Raw genomic sequence first — 14,553 nt, 5'->3', positions numbered from 1 at the left:
AGTGACCCAAGTGACAAGGTCCCTAACGCTGCAGCTCCTCTGTGCCTGGGCACCATCACAAGCCCACATTCTGTGCACATCATGCTGGGTGGAATGTGGAACCCGCAGGAGTCAGGGCCTGATACTGGAGGTCCAGCCCTGGCCTGGCAAAGTTCAGTGGACGGGGCACCCATAGCCGAATGTCGCATGTCCCCAGGCAGGTCAAGTGTGTGCACACTCGAGCCAGGGAGGTAGTGAGGTAGTGGCCAGTGGAACCACCAGCTGGGGGCCAAGCCAGTCCCCTTTCCCCTCCCACTTTGCAGGACTCAGCCTATGTCAGGGTGCCAGTACCAGGTGAGAGGCAGGCTCCCATTGACCCTGGCCGGACACGCGGCTCTGTGAGCGATGGTCTGTCCTGGCATCAGGGACCTGGGCCAGCCTGCTCCAGGCAGGCAGCTCACCTTGACCAAGGCAGACACAAGGCTGTGCTGTTCCGGGATCCCATTTCCACCGCGCCCCATCCTTCAGGGCCAGCACCTGTTCAGGTAATCCCTTGCTGACTCTGGTCCACACCGGTGCCCTTCCCCTGAATGCAGTAGACGTTGTGGACACTGGCTGGGTTCTGACCTGTTCCTTTCTGTCTGGCATTTGTCTCAAAGACCTGCTGCAGTTCCTTCCTCTCTGCCCAGGCACAGGGACATGTGGGGCATCAGAGGAGGGTGAGACCAGGGCTGACCTTGGCAGGCCAGGCACAGGAGGGAGTGCGTGGGAGAGCAGCCACTGCCCCAGGACGCCTCGTGAAGGGGCACCCTCGCACCTACGGGCCCGTTTCTCCAATGCCTCTTTCCTGTTTGGATCCTGGAGGGGCCTCTGTGTTGGGAGTTTGGTACCAAGCATTTAAGACTCAGCATCCAGCAGTCTGTTAGTACCCTGTGTTGGGCATAGGATTTGCAGTGGACTGAACACTCACTCGCAGGCCTACATGAGGCCACCGGTCCCTTGGCCTTATTTCTGAGTACGAGAGAGAAAGGGACCTGCTTGCTCTTGATTTTGACTTTGTTTCTGACACTTGCAAGGTATATGAGTATGCATGGATTTCCAAATTTTTTCTGCTGTAAATTAAACTTTTTTTTTTTTTAAAAAAAGATTTATTCATTTATTTGAAAGGCAGAGTGAGAGAGAGGGAGGGAAAGTGCGAGGGGCGGGGGCAACAGGGAAGAGAGATGTTTCATCTGCTGGTTCACTCCCTAAATGGCCACAACAACTGTGGCCGTGCCAGACTGAAGCCAGGAACCAGGAACTCCATTCAGGTCTCCACATGGGTGCAGGGGCCCAAGCATTCAGGTCATCTTCCGCTGCTTTCCCAGGCACATTAGCAGGAAGCTGGATTGGAAATAGAGCAGCTGGGCCTCAATCCAGCACTCATGTGGGATGCCAGTGTCGCAGGTGGAGGCTTAACCTGCTGTACCCCAACACTGGCTTCTCAAAATAAACTTTTTTTAAAATTTATTTGACAGGTAGAGTTATAGACAGTAAGAGAGAGAGAGAGAGACAGAGAGAAAGGTCTTCCATTGGTTCACTCCCCAAATGCCTGCTGTGGCCGGTGCTGCGCCGATCTGAAGCCAGGAGCCAGTTGCCTCCTCCTGGTCTCCCATGGGGTGCAGGGCCCAAGCACTTGGGCCATCCTCCACTGCACTCCCGGGCCACAGCAGAGAGCTGGCCTGGAAGAGGGGCAACTGGGACAGAATCCGGCACCCTGACCGGGACTAGAACCCGGTGTGCCGGCACCGCAGGCAGAGGATTAGCCTAGTGAGCCGTGGCGCCGGCCCGAAATAAACTTTTAATACTAGTTTTCACTGTGTCACTCTGAAGTGCCTTTGTGTCTCCCGCCTCCTTAAACTGCTTCTTGGTGTTGTTTCCCCCTGGGGTTTGGCCCTCCAGGGCTCCTGCCAGCAAGGGGTCCTGCCTCAAGGACTTAGCTGATGGATGAGTCAGGGTCCTTCTGGCCGCTCTCTGGTATTTTGGTTACAGAAGTTACAGAGTTACAGAAGGCAGAGGCAGAGCGGGAGAGATCTGCTGGTTTACTCCCCAAATGGCTGCAATGGTCAGAGCTGGGCTGATCTGACGCCAGGAACCAGGAGCTTCCTCCAGGTCTCCTGTGCACGTGCAGGGGCCCAAGGACTTGGGCCATCTTTCACTACTTTCCCAGGCCATAGCAGAGAGCTGGATTGGAAGTGGGGCAGCCGGGACTCAAACTGGTGCCCATAAGGGATGCCGGTGCTGCAGGCGGGGGCTTTACCTGCTACGCCACAGCGCTGGCCCCATTTTTGGTTTTGGATCTGGGGAAGACGCAGCTCTGTTGAGACTGATCTCTGGGGAGGGGAAGGAGAACTGGGCTGGATATGGCGAAATAGAGGCATCTTCAGTGTGAAGGGCGGCCTTGGTGATGGCAGGGAGTGACAGCCCCTGGCAGGGCACCCGCTCTGCAGGACTGCCGGCCCCCGGTCTGCCAGGCGCTCCGACCGTGGAAGACTGGCTGCGCATCCAGATCAGGACGTTTTCTGGTATCTCCATTTCCAGAACACACTCAGAATTTCAAAGGCCTTGCCGGCTGCCCGTGTGCGCTGCCTGCGGTTTTCCGAGACCGCTCGGGAGCGTGAGTTGTTTTCCAGAGCTTTCTTGCTCGCAGGGGGATGCCCGGCCCTCGGCAGCCTTGTGGGTTTCCTCAACCACGCTGGCCAGGACGCGAGTGTGCCTCTGTCTTTGGATCCGCACCCTGTGAAGAGTGGCCCTGGTTCAGGGGGCGTGGCCAGACTCTGATGGTCCCCAGGGGTGTAGCCACACCACCCAGGCCCAGGCCTCTGATGCTTCCTGCTGGCGCCCACCTAGCCTGACCTGCCCGATGGGCCCAGCTGCCTGGGAAGTCGATGCTGCCCATGTTTGTGGGAGTGGAGGGGTCCCTGTTGGCCAGGCTCTGTGGAAGCGCCATGATAGCGCCATGCAGTGTGGGGGTGGGGTGGGGTGGGGGTGGGGGAGGACTGCGTTTGTGCCAGCGACACACAGCCCCGTTGTGTTCCCTTAGTTTTGAGGCACAGGACCGGGGTGTGCTGAGAGCACAGTGCTGCTGGGTCTTCATGGGAAGGGCGGACGGAGCTGCCAGGCCAGGCAGGGTTCTGCCGCCTCGGAGGTGATGGGGCCCACTCAGGCCATCGTGATCCATCAAAGACGTTGCCCTGCCAGGACTCGCAGCCGCAATCGGCCTGTGTATCAGGTGGCGCGGCGAGGGCCGCCTGCCCCTCCATTATTCCTAAGCAGCACGTCGGAGAGTCGTTGCGGGGAGAAAACCATCAGCTCGCACATTTGTTATCCTGCTCCTCTCTCCCAAGGACAATAGCAGATACAATCCCCAAGTGCCTTTTCACTCTCTGATTCTGCAGCCGTAATTGACGAGCCGTTCCATGCTGATGAATGCAGACCTTCGTGTCTGCGAAACAACACACCCAGGGCCCCCACCGGCGGCTCTGTTTCCCTTAACGGGCCGCCCCCTCCTGCAGGAGGGGCTGAGGGAGAGGCGGGGACTCAGCTGAGCCTTTCTTGGGTGCAGCGCTCAGCCTGTGGGACCGGCTCTGGACCCGCATCCCCGCAGCAGCCACTGAGCGCTGGCTGTTGCACAGCTTGACCTGCTGTGTGGCTTTTGACGTGGCAGTCCAGGTCAGATTTGACCAGTGTGTGTGTGTGTGTGTGTGTGTATGTATAACATTTTTTTAAAAAGATTTATTTATTTATTTGAAAGGCAGGGGGAGAGAGAGAGAGAGGTGTCTTCCATCACTGGTTCACTCCCCAAATGACCACACTAGCCAGAGCTGGCAGATCTGTAGTCAGGAGCCAGGAGCTTCTTCTGGGACTCCCATGTGGGTTCAGGAGCCCAACGACTTGGGCCATCTTCCACTGCTTTCCCAGGCCATCAGCAGGGAACTGGATTGGAAGTGGAGCAGCTGGGACTCGAACTGGTGCTCATATGAGATGCCGGCACTGCAGGCAGTGGTTTTACCAACTACACCACAGCACCGGCCCTGGAAATAACATTTTTTTTAAGAAATTTAATTTTAAGGAAATCAGAAAGTACTTTATGCAGTTTGTGGAAACATGGAATTAAAAGATAGGTTTATTTTGATGCCCCCAATTTTGGAAATGCATATGGAGTTTCTTCATAATACACATTTCTATAAATCTATGAATTTATGTATTTGAGAGGCAGAGAGAAAGTGAGAGACTGCATGCTCCCATCCACTGGTTCACTTCCCATATGCCTGCGATGGCCAGGATCGGGTCCAGCTGAGGCTGGGAGCTCAGAACCCAGTGCAGGTCTCTCCTTGGGTGGCAGAGACGCAGCTGCTGGAGCCATCGCCGCTGCCTCCCCGGGTCCGCGTTAGTAGAAAGCTGGAGTCAGGAGCTGGAGCTGGGAGCCAAACGCAAGCACTCGCATACGGGACACAGGCATCTTAGCCCCCAGGCCCAGCACACGCCCCTCCCAGAACTTGTTGAAAACCTCTCGTGGATCCTGATGTACCAGGATGTTCCTCACAGCATCGTCAACAGTAAGCAATCATTAGAATGAAGTGGCCAGTACAGGAACGCCTGAACACGTTCTCCTGTGCCGGTTAAGAGAGAGGATTGTGCAGCCAGAGGTTCACATCCGGGCTTTTGCCATATTTTCAGTGTGAACCTGGTGGAGTCCGCCGACCCGTAAGCCTTCCTGTTCTGTGATGTGGGTATTCAGCGCAGCATCGTCACGGGTGGATTGGGGACGATGTGTGTACGACACCCGGCACAGGCCGGGATCGGAGATGCGGTGGACAGTTTCTGTCCCCAGTGGTAGTGGCTGCTCAGATTTGTGTTTGAAGAATATTTAATGACAGGAAACAAGTGAAGCATGTAATTCCTATGATCCAAATGTCATTACAGATTTCTGTTTTTATGTGCAGAGATAAAAAGTCTCTGGAGATGGGACTGCAGGTGCATTTTATTTTTATGGTTTTTGGTTTATTCCAGCTTTTCTCTTGAAGCGTCTCTGTATTTTTTTTATTTTAAAAAAAGGTTTATATGCAAACGTCAAAACTTATCAAAATGTTCACTTCAAACGTGCAGTGCAGAGTGTGTTAGTGGTAGCCCAGTCAAGCTGTTAAGACCACACCACGTCTTTTCTCACTCTGCTCCTGTGGTGTCAGAGAGAGAGAGAGAGAATCAGAGTTTAGGGTCGGGGCATGGCGAGGAGACTGTTCCCTGCCCTGGGGGTGGGGGTGTGTGTGGTCTGAGACAGTGGGGTCTGCAGGAGCTGATGGATGGGGGTGGGCAGAGGAAGAAATTGCTCCCAGCAGGGTGGTCGGCTCGCAGGTGTCAAGGCTAATGTGGTGCTTTGCAGGAGGATTGATGAGTGCCGGTGTGGCAGGGCAGAGGGAGGGAGCGAACCTGCCCAGGGGCCTGGGCCTTTCCGTCCTGAGTACAAATGGACAGAGTGGCTAAGACGGGGGAGCTGGGGTTGGGGCCTGGGGGCATGATGCTCGGGCAGGGAGGGCGGCGTCAGCTGGCCTAAGAGGCTGGGGGTTCCCGTCTGTCAGGAAGGGCTTGGCAGGGCCGCAGAGGCAGAGGCCGCTGTTGGAGCCCGGGATCTGCCTGGTGATCTGGAGGCAGGCCGAGTGGCGGGAGGCGTGCCGGGTTGAGTGTGACTCCCTCTGCTCTGTAAGCCTCAGCTCCCTCATCTGTAGTAAATGGAACAGGCCATTCCAAGGACCCGCTGGGCAGATGGGCACCATTGCTGTGGGTGACGGAGGGCGGGCATGGCCTTCGGAGTTCAGGGTTGCTCTCAAGCGGGTTTTCCTATGTGCCCTTTCAGATCGCCAGCATCCTGACATCACGGAACCCTTCCGTCCTCCTCACTTTGGTAAGTGGCTGTGGGCGGGGGGCTGGGCAGGGTTGGCACTGGGGTGGGGGGAGGTTTGGGGAAACCACCTGCCCCTGCCCAGGCTGCAGCTGTACTGGAAGCGAGAGGAATGGTCAGCAGTGATGAGTGGCCACTCCTCCTTGCCGCGTCCAGGGCTGGGTCCTTGTGTGACGAGGTCATGGCAGACAAGACCCCACATCCACTCCAGGGGTTAAAGCTCTGCTTGGAAGATGGGTCTGCATCAGGCTGAGCTGGTTTGCTCCCGCCCCCTTGTCTCCTGTGTGGTGCTAGAATTTGAAAGACACACCCCTGTTGTGTGCCTGCGTGTAGCTGGGCTGTACGGGTTGCAGGGCGGCTTCCTGGCGCTGCGGTGGGCTCAGGGCCGGGGCTCATCTCCGTGAAGCAGCATGCCTGTTGCCCTTCTTTGACCTTGAGAGTTTCGTGTGTGGAGTGTATCCACTATCCTGCTTCTCTCCTCTGTGGATTGATTTCACAGCAATAGTTCTTGTGTGTGTTTTCCCGAGCACTGCTTCTGTCCTATGGCTGTGGTAGATGCTGCGGTCAGAGATGGACCCGTGAGCTCTGTTTGAGTGTGCATTAGATGCTGATCTGCAGTTCTAGAGACAGAAGAAGCGCTGATTTACCACGCCTTGCCTCCCTGGGGTGTTGGTCTCCATTCCATTCCTGTCTGAGTTCCGCTTGGACTCTCCACACAGGAAAAGGGTGGGAGCTTGAGGCCAGCTGTCAGCAATCCTGCCCAAACCGGCTCCACCCCAGTTCCAGGAAGGGCTGGCTTTGACCCCAGTCGTCCCTTGGCACCTGCAAGTGGTTAGTTCCAGAGACCCCCATGGATGCCACTGACCTTGGATGCTCAGGTCCTCTCTGTGAAATGGCGTTGTACCTGCCTGTAACCTCCTGTGTACTTGAAATCACCTCCTGTGTACTTGAAATCACCTGCAGGTTACTTAGGATGCCCAGTGCCACGTAAATGCTACGTAGAAGGTTGTCACACTGTATTGCTTTGAGAATAGTGGCCAGGAACAAAGGGACATGGTCAGCACGGATACGGTTTTTGTCCTGAATGCTTTGCATCTGCAGTTGGTTGAATCGAGGAGCCCGCAGTATGGGGGCTGCTGTTAGTCCAGGGTGTGCGTGTGACGGAGATCACTGGCTGGAGCAGAGCCGTGGTGGCAGTGGCCCACTTCCTGTCTAGTCCCCACCAGTGCCTGAAGGACTTGGCTGGTGTCAGCAAAGTGTCGCCAGATGAGGCCTTGTGCACCTGAGACACTGTGGGGTTTGGTGCCCCCATTTCCTCTCCCTTTCAAGCTGTAGCAGGCTTGTCCCTGTCCTTGTCCTTGTGATTGTTTCAGAATCACCTGGCTGGGAACGGTGGGAGGGACAGTTGTGCCAGGCTGGTGTGGGGGCTGCTTGTTCTTACCCGTCCTGAGCCTGGTTGCAAGAGACAGGCCCTCCTGTGCAGGCTGAGGGACCCCCCATCCCCGCCGTGGCTCCTGAGTGACATGTCTGTGTTCTAACGTCCCCCTCTCTCCCCAGCGCGGCGTCAACACGGACAGCGGCAGCGTGTGCAGGGAGGCCTCCTTCGAGGGCATCAGCAAGTGAGTCCCGGGGCCCCTGGGGACAGTCTTCCTCTGTCGTGTAGCAGCTCGCGTCTCTCCACGGGATGCGAAATACGCAGACAGGAGGATTCTACAGGAGAGTGCGAGGACGTGTTTAGAAAAATGATTTTTTCTTTTTTTTTTCTCCCAGATTTATTTATTTATTTGAAAGGCAGAGGGATGGAGAGGGAGGGAGAGACACAGAGAGAGAAAATGGTCTTCCATTCTCTGGTTCACTCCCTAAATGGTTACAACAGCCAGGACTGAGCCAGGCTGAAGCCAGGAGCTCTGAAGTCCATCAGGATCTCCCATGGGATGGCAGGGGCCCAAGGACTTGGACCGTCTTCCGCTGCCTTCCCAGGCACATTAGCAGGGAGCTGGGTTGGAAGTGCAGCAGCCAGGGTTGGAACCAGCACTCCCAAAAGGGGTGCCAGCATGACAAGCAGCAGCTTAACCTGCCACGCCACAGTGCTGGCCCCTGGAAGAGTAACCTAAAGAGCAGCGTTTCCTGCTTCTCTTCACTTCCGCCCGCTGGCTCCCGAGAGTGCTGCCTGCCGGTGTGCGCGTGACCCCTGGGCTGGCCGGAGACTGGCTCTGGGCAACTTGGGCCTGCGTTGCCGGAATGATGCTGCAGCAGAAGATCCCTCAAGGGGAGACCCCTGCTCCCCCAGTGTGGATGGGGTGGGCGCAGGGGACAGCCTTGGGCCCCAGCCCCTCCCCTGCCACGCCTTCTCCACGATTGCGGCGTCCTCTGTTGTCCTTTGCTGCATGGGGCAGTGACGGAGGAGGAAGTGCTTGATAATTATGTATGAGCTGAGCCAGGGGACTCTGCGCGTGTGATGCAGGGGTGATTAGGGAGGATTACGAGCTCATCACTATGCATCAGCCCGCCCCCCAGCAGGGAGAGCCATGGGGCAGGCGGGCCACTGTCAGCTTGGCGTCTTTTCATTGCACAGATCCCCATGTCCCCTCGGGAGATCCCCCAAGCGATCAGCCCGGCTCGTTGAAATGCTGGCCGTGGAGCCGCCGTCTCTCCCCAGGTCCTGGGAGGGATGTGGGCCCAGCGGCTGCTGCCTGGGCCAGGCCTCCCCGTGTAGCCCAGCCCTGCAGCTGCCGGCTGGCGCTCACCCATCTTGACCGCCACCACAGGATGTCTCTGCGGCCTCTGCTTGGGTCTCTGCCTTGTGGCCCCCTTGCTGACCTGCTCTGTGACCTTGGCAGTTCACTTGCCTTCTGAGTGCACACATCAGACCCTGCTTGGACCTGTTGTGGGGACAAGGAGGCTGTGCTCACCCAGAGCCTGGGTGCTGCGTAGACCAGTACCCGGAAGCCAACCCCATTCAAGTTCCGTTGGCATGCTGGCCTCAGTCTCCCCGTCTGTGCAGTGGGCCAGGTATACTTGAGGATTGCTGATGCCTGGCTGTCAGCGAGCTGTGGGCTTCTCAGCTATGGGGTCTCTGCTCGTCCCCTCCGGGGGTCTCTGCCACAGGGAATACTGAGCTGCCCCCAGGTCTGGGCCCTGTGGGTGGTATGGTGGGTGTGGTTCTGGATGAGAGCTCAATGGCCCTGAAGCAGGGCTGCTGGCTGCCCTATCCAGGTTCCCCAGAGAGGCAGATGGGGACCCCGTCACTGTAGTGTTGGTGGCAAGGAGCAGAGGCCTGGTCCTGCCCCCCTGGAGGACTTCCTGCCATGATCTGGCCTCTGCTCTAGCAAGCAGGTCCCAGCCCCTTGCTCCGCTGAGTCCCTGTGACCCCTGCCAAGAGCCCACAGGAAGGAGCCCGCTGTGCATCCCCCACCCCCACCCACTCGGCTCTGGAGACTGCAGAGAGCCAGGGGCCTGCACGCTGTGGCACCATCTCTCCAGGAGCTTCCCAACCTACAACCCATTGCAGATAGGCCTTGATGAGGGGCGCTTGCCAGGCCCCTCGCCTCGGGAGCTGGGCCGAGGACCGCCCTCCATGTCCAGTGCTGGGTGGCCCTGTTGCTGGCCGAGGCCTCTGACTTGGCTGACATGCTGCAGATGAGAGCTTTGCCTCCGTCTCTCTATTGTGGGGTCCCCTGCCCAGCTCGTGCTCCCTCCCCTCCTCGGTCCCCCCTCGAGGCCCCGTCCCCTTCCTGTCCTCGCACTGTGCCCCCTTTCCACCTTCAGGGGTTCCTCCTCCTGCCTGCCGCCGCCCCGACCTGGGCCCGGGCTCTGCCTCATGTTGCCCCCAGCTGCTCCTTGCGGAAGGCCATGTCTGTGTTCCTGGGATCCAGGTGCAGCTCAAATCCTTGCCTCCCACCCACCCTTCCGGGCTGGCAGCACCTCTGCCCTCCACCTCCTGGCTCCCAGCCGGGCGGGGAGAGGCCTTGTCCTCGAGGGCCACTGCGGCTCGGTGACTGTGCTCGCCCTCCTGCCGAGTGCGTCCCCGGCTGTTGGCTGGAGACAATAATAGCCTGTTTTCTAAGCAAGATGAATCTTGCTGTCGTCCTACTTTCCAGTGCTCGACTCTTCTGTCCCCGGGTGCCTCTCGCTGCCCTGACGAAGCTCCTTACTCCCGGAGCTGTTATTTTTGACCCTTTAAAAGGTCTCTGAGATCCCGCCCGTCTTGGATCTTTGACTGACCTCCCACTTCAACAGAAGTTCATGTTTGGCCTCTGGGTTAGCTCAGGGCGGGGGGCGTCCCAGCCCTGCTTAATCCCTTGGCCTATGGGGAGGAGGGGCTTGTGGTAGAACAGTGGCCTCACCTGGTCACCCATCCCGGACACTTTGGGCCCCGTTCCAGCTGGCCATTTGGCCTGTGACCTTCTCTCTAAACATCATTCCTTGGGTTGTCTCCCTCAAGGGCCATCCCATGTGGGCTCAGCCTTGGCCTCTGACCTCCCTCAGCCTCCCCAGTTCAGGGCCAGACCACCTTCTGCCTACAGCAGGGAGTGCCTGAATCTTGCAGCTGTGGGGCTGCAGGATAGGGACAAAGGGAAGGGGGGGTGTGTGTGTGTGCAGAGATGGGCTGGTGTTGTAGACACATAGGTTGCCTAGGGCCACCGGACTCACCAAGGAGTGAGGCTTAGTGTGGTTGTGTTGGGGAAAAGGGAGCAGGCAGGGGCAGTCTGTGGAAGCCTTGTGCTGAGCGTGGGGCCTGGCTCAGGCTGTGATTGGCATGTGCAAGCCCCGGGAAGAGGGTGGGAGGAGGAAGTCTCACTGCGGGCTTTGGTGGGAGGGTGGGTTACAAGGCGGGGAGCAGGTGCTCATTGTCAGGCCCTGAGAAGCACGAGTCAGGGTGCTGGGCAGGGGCCCGGGGCAGCTGAGGTGGGCAGGGGAGAGGGCAGGCTCTGAGGCTGCCTGGAGCACTCTGCTCCTGCAGGCTGGGAGCAAAGTCAGACATGGCCGGTCTTTTTGCATCTGCAAAAGTAGATTGTAGGACACATTTTCCCCAGACAGGATGATTAACTGTGAATAGGAAGAGCTGGCCACGGGTGGCCACGTGGCCTGACCGGAGGCCCCCTGTCTGTCAAGGATGCAGTGCTGAAAGGGGTGCCCTCCTGGCATGGGACAGGCAGCATCTGTGCCTGGGAGCCCTGGACGGGGACAGTGAGTCGCAGAGGACTCTCTTTCATGCCATTGTCTGCGGGAGAAAGAAGGTCGATATTTTACATCAGCCGGCTATTCAGGAAAAGCATATTTCTTATCTTTTGGCATTGACTTAAATTGCCTTGCATAGTTGAAGACAATTGGTTACAAATTAATTCCATTTAAATAAGCAGTTAAATATGAAATGCTGAATCTGGGGGTTGTTAATGCAGGAATATTAATATTCAAAGATGGGAATTTTAAAGCCCAAGAAGTAGAGGGACATTATTAAAACTTGACAGTTACAGCAAAATGACAATTTGTGGTTTGGGGACCGTGGCTTTCTGGTTACTGTTAGCTTACATATCGAGTTAATATTTAGGATTGACTTTGTAATTGGCCCCTGGAAATCTGCATGAGGGGAGGGACCCTGAAGAGCTGAGAGCCTGACCCAGCCCCCTTGCTGGGGGGCAGAGCTGGGGGTTGGGTACTGCCTCTGTTTATCATGTAAGAAACTCCATGGGGGAAGGCAGAGGCCGGGGGGCAGGGGGTTGGGACCACACTGCTCACTCTTTTTTTAATTGATTTGAAAGGCAGAGCGTGGTGGGGGGGGATTGGTTCACTCCCCAAATGACTAACAGCCAGGTCTGTGCCAGGCCAGTGCAAGCACTTGGGCCTAAGTCCAAGCACTTGGGCCATCCTCCACTGCTTTCCCAAGTACATTAGCAGGGAGCTGGACTGGAAGCAGAACAGCCAGGACCTGAACCAGCACTCCAGAATGGATGCCAGCATCAAAATGGTGGCTTAGCCCACTGTGCCGCCACACCGGTCCTACAGTGCTCTCTCACTCTTTTTTTGCCTGCCTCTCATTTAGGGCCCACCAGGAAATTGTTCTCTGCTTCCAGCATAGCCTCCTACCCTCACAGGCCCTGGTGGGATTTTGTTGTTATTTTTACACAATTAATACATGTTTATTATAGAATACACCAGCCAACGTAGAAGCAACAACACCCAAATTTCACTTACCCAAATCACCCACATTTCACAATACCCAGAATCAAGGCTTTCCACTGTCTTGGAGCCTTCTGTGTGTATCTGTGTGTCTGAGCGTGTTCTTGATCTGAGTGTGTATTTGCATTGGTCTGCACATGCCCGTGTCTCTCTGAGTGTGGATCTTTGTGTATGTCTGAATCTATGCCTCTCTGAACGTGTGTGGGCCTCTGTGTGTACATCTGCAATTGTGTGCCTGTGTGGGGTGCATGTACGGAAGCCCCCTCTTAGCCTCAGTTTCACTGCCTGCAGTTTGCAGCTACCCACGGTCAGTGCTACAGTTTGCATGGGATATGGTTCCTGAACTCTTGCAGAAAATGAAATCCCAAAGTCACACACTGAAGGCGTGAAGAGTGGAAACTTATTGCAGTTATGGTATCAGGAAGGTGGGGCTGGAAGGAGGTCCTGAGGCCACCGGGGGCGTGTGCGCAGAATGTCTCTGTGCAGGGTTGGCTGTGAAAGCCAGGTCGGGCTCTGCATGCTGGCTTGCCCATTCCTCTGCACACACACTGCACTCCACCATTGCCTTGCTCTGCTCTCATCTGACCGGTGAACCAACCAACGGAGGCTTGCCTGATCTTGGACTGTGAACCTCCAAAATTGTGAACCAAAATGACCTTTCTTCCTGAATAGCTTCCTTTAGGTAGTTGTTATAGTACTGAAAAGCCATGGTCTGAAAGCGTCAATGGAAAATTCCAGAAATAAACAATGCGTACATTTTCAATTTGCAGGCCATTCTGACTAGCGTGATGAAATCTGTGGTCCCACCCCTCCCTGCCCAGGGTGTGAATCAGCCCTTTGTCCCCCACGACCACCTGCCAGTCACTTAGCCGTCTCAACTACTGTGCTGTTGCAGTTTTTGGGTGCCAGTGACCCTTAGTCTGCTTACTGATCCTAAGAGCAGCGAAGCACCAGGACACGCATCATGGGAGGACAGGTTGATTCTGTGGCAGTGCTGCAGGGCACAGAGGAAAAGACTCTAGTGGGGTTGCTGGGCCGCTGGGTCCACCTGTGAGTTTCTCAGTGTCTGTGCTGAGTCACTTCCCTGCTACCTGTGTACATTCCCACATTGTGTAAGGCGAAGCTCTGCTGCTGTGTCTGTCGAGTAGATAGGCCGTTGCTCTTCCTAAGGTCGCAGTGACATTTGGCAAAATGGGAGGCTGCATCTGTTGTCGTCTTGATTTATGTTGTCTGCTGCTCTGTGCTTCACCCTAGACCACACTGCTGCGTGGAGTCTCCTGGGTGTTTTACAAGCAGGGCTTTGATTTCTGTCGCATCGTGTTTGACATTGAATCAAGTAGTCCTGTTGGTGTAGTTAGGAATCCCGAAAGTCTCAGAGAGCTGGAATCTTCTGTGTTCTTGTCCCTGCCCTCGTTCGGCTGACTTAGCCAGGAGCATGGCTGCCGGCTTCACGTGATGGTACTAGACAGTTGTTGTCAGATGCCGGAAATGAGGTGGCCATAGGGAGTCCCTTGCGTGTGTGCCTGTCCTGATCTGACGTGGATGAGCGCTGGTATGCAGGGGGTGGGAGGCCTACCAAGGCCTCTCTGCTGAGGCCCACCCTGTGCTGGGCTATGTCTTTCCTTCACTACTTGAGCTCTGGGTCACACGTAGCTCTCTCCTACCAGGGATGTACCCTGACCCAACCTTTTTGTCTTCTGGGGTCACCTTTTCAAGTATGTCATCGTATCTAAGAATAGCTGTTGGCTTTGTGGATTTTTCTTTCTTTCTTTTCTTTTCTTTTTTTTTTTTTTTTGAAGATTTATTTATTTATTTGAAAGGCAGAGTTACAGAGAGGCAGAGAGAGAGAGAGAGAGAGAGAGAGAGAGAGGTCTTCCATCTGCTGATTCACTCCCCAGATGGCCACAACAGCTGGAGCTGTGCCAATCTGAAGCCAGGAGCTTCCTCCAGGTCTCTCATGTGGGTGCAGGGGCCCAAGGACTTGGGCCATCTTCTGCTTTCCCAGGCCATAGCAGAGAGAGAGATCAGAAGTGGAGCAGCTGGTACTTGGACGAGCGCCCTATGGGATGCCAGCATTGCAGACAGTGGCTTTACCTGCTGCACCACAGCACAGGCCTCGTGGATTTTTCTTAATGTTTGCTTTTTATTTCATTGATTTCTGCCCTTTTACTTTTCCTCCTAATTTTTGTAGGTTTTATTTATTTTTCCTCCATCTTCTTGAGGAAGAAGAAAGTGGCATTCTTGGGATGGCAGCCAGACTGTTGATTTCAGTGTTCTTTCCTACTAGATCAGGTTGAGAGCTAGACATTTTCCTCTAATCTCTGCTTTGGCTTCATTTTGTAGGTAATGTTTCTTTTTCTAAGTTCGTTGTGATTTTTATATTTGGACAGTGGGTCTGCACAGAAGCCTGTTACTTAGTTTCGAAACAGTCTGCTTTTGTAGCTCCTGTTACTGAT

The 14,553-nt window shown here is 55.7% G+C and overlaps 1 protein-coding gene across 2 annotated transcripts in view; it reads left to right on the top strand.

Moving 5' to 3' along the window:
* The window catches only part of PEPD (peptidase D), a 112,244-nt gene that overhangs the window by 19,449 nt on the left and 78,242 nt on the right, over positions 1-14,553 (top strand). For both annotated transcript variants that reach the window (XM_051846721.3, XM_089319125.1), the window contains 2 exons: positions 5,873-5,920; positions 7,475-7,536. In XM_051846721.3, the coding sequence (XP_051702681.1) occupies positions 5,873-5,920; positions 7,475-7,536 (110 nt within the window). The remainder of the gene's footprint in view (positions 1-5,872; positions 5,921-7,474; positions 7,537-14,553) is intronic.

The sequence above is a fragment of the Oryctolagus cuniculus genome, chromosome 18 (assembly GCF_051225735.1).
Source record: "Oryctolagus cuniculus isolate XC-2025 breed Fujian yellow rabbit chromosome 18, ASM5122573v1, whole genome shotgun sequence".
In the NCBI taxonomy this organism is placed as follows: Eukaryota; Metazoa; Chordata; class Mammalia; order Lagomorpha; family Leporidae; genus Oryctolagus; species Oryctolagus cuniculus.
Note: the sequence above shows the minus strand (reverse complement) of the source record. Positions and strands in the feature narration are given on the sequence as shown.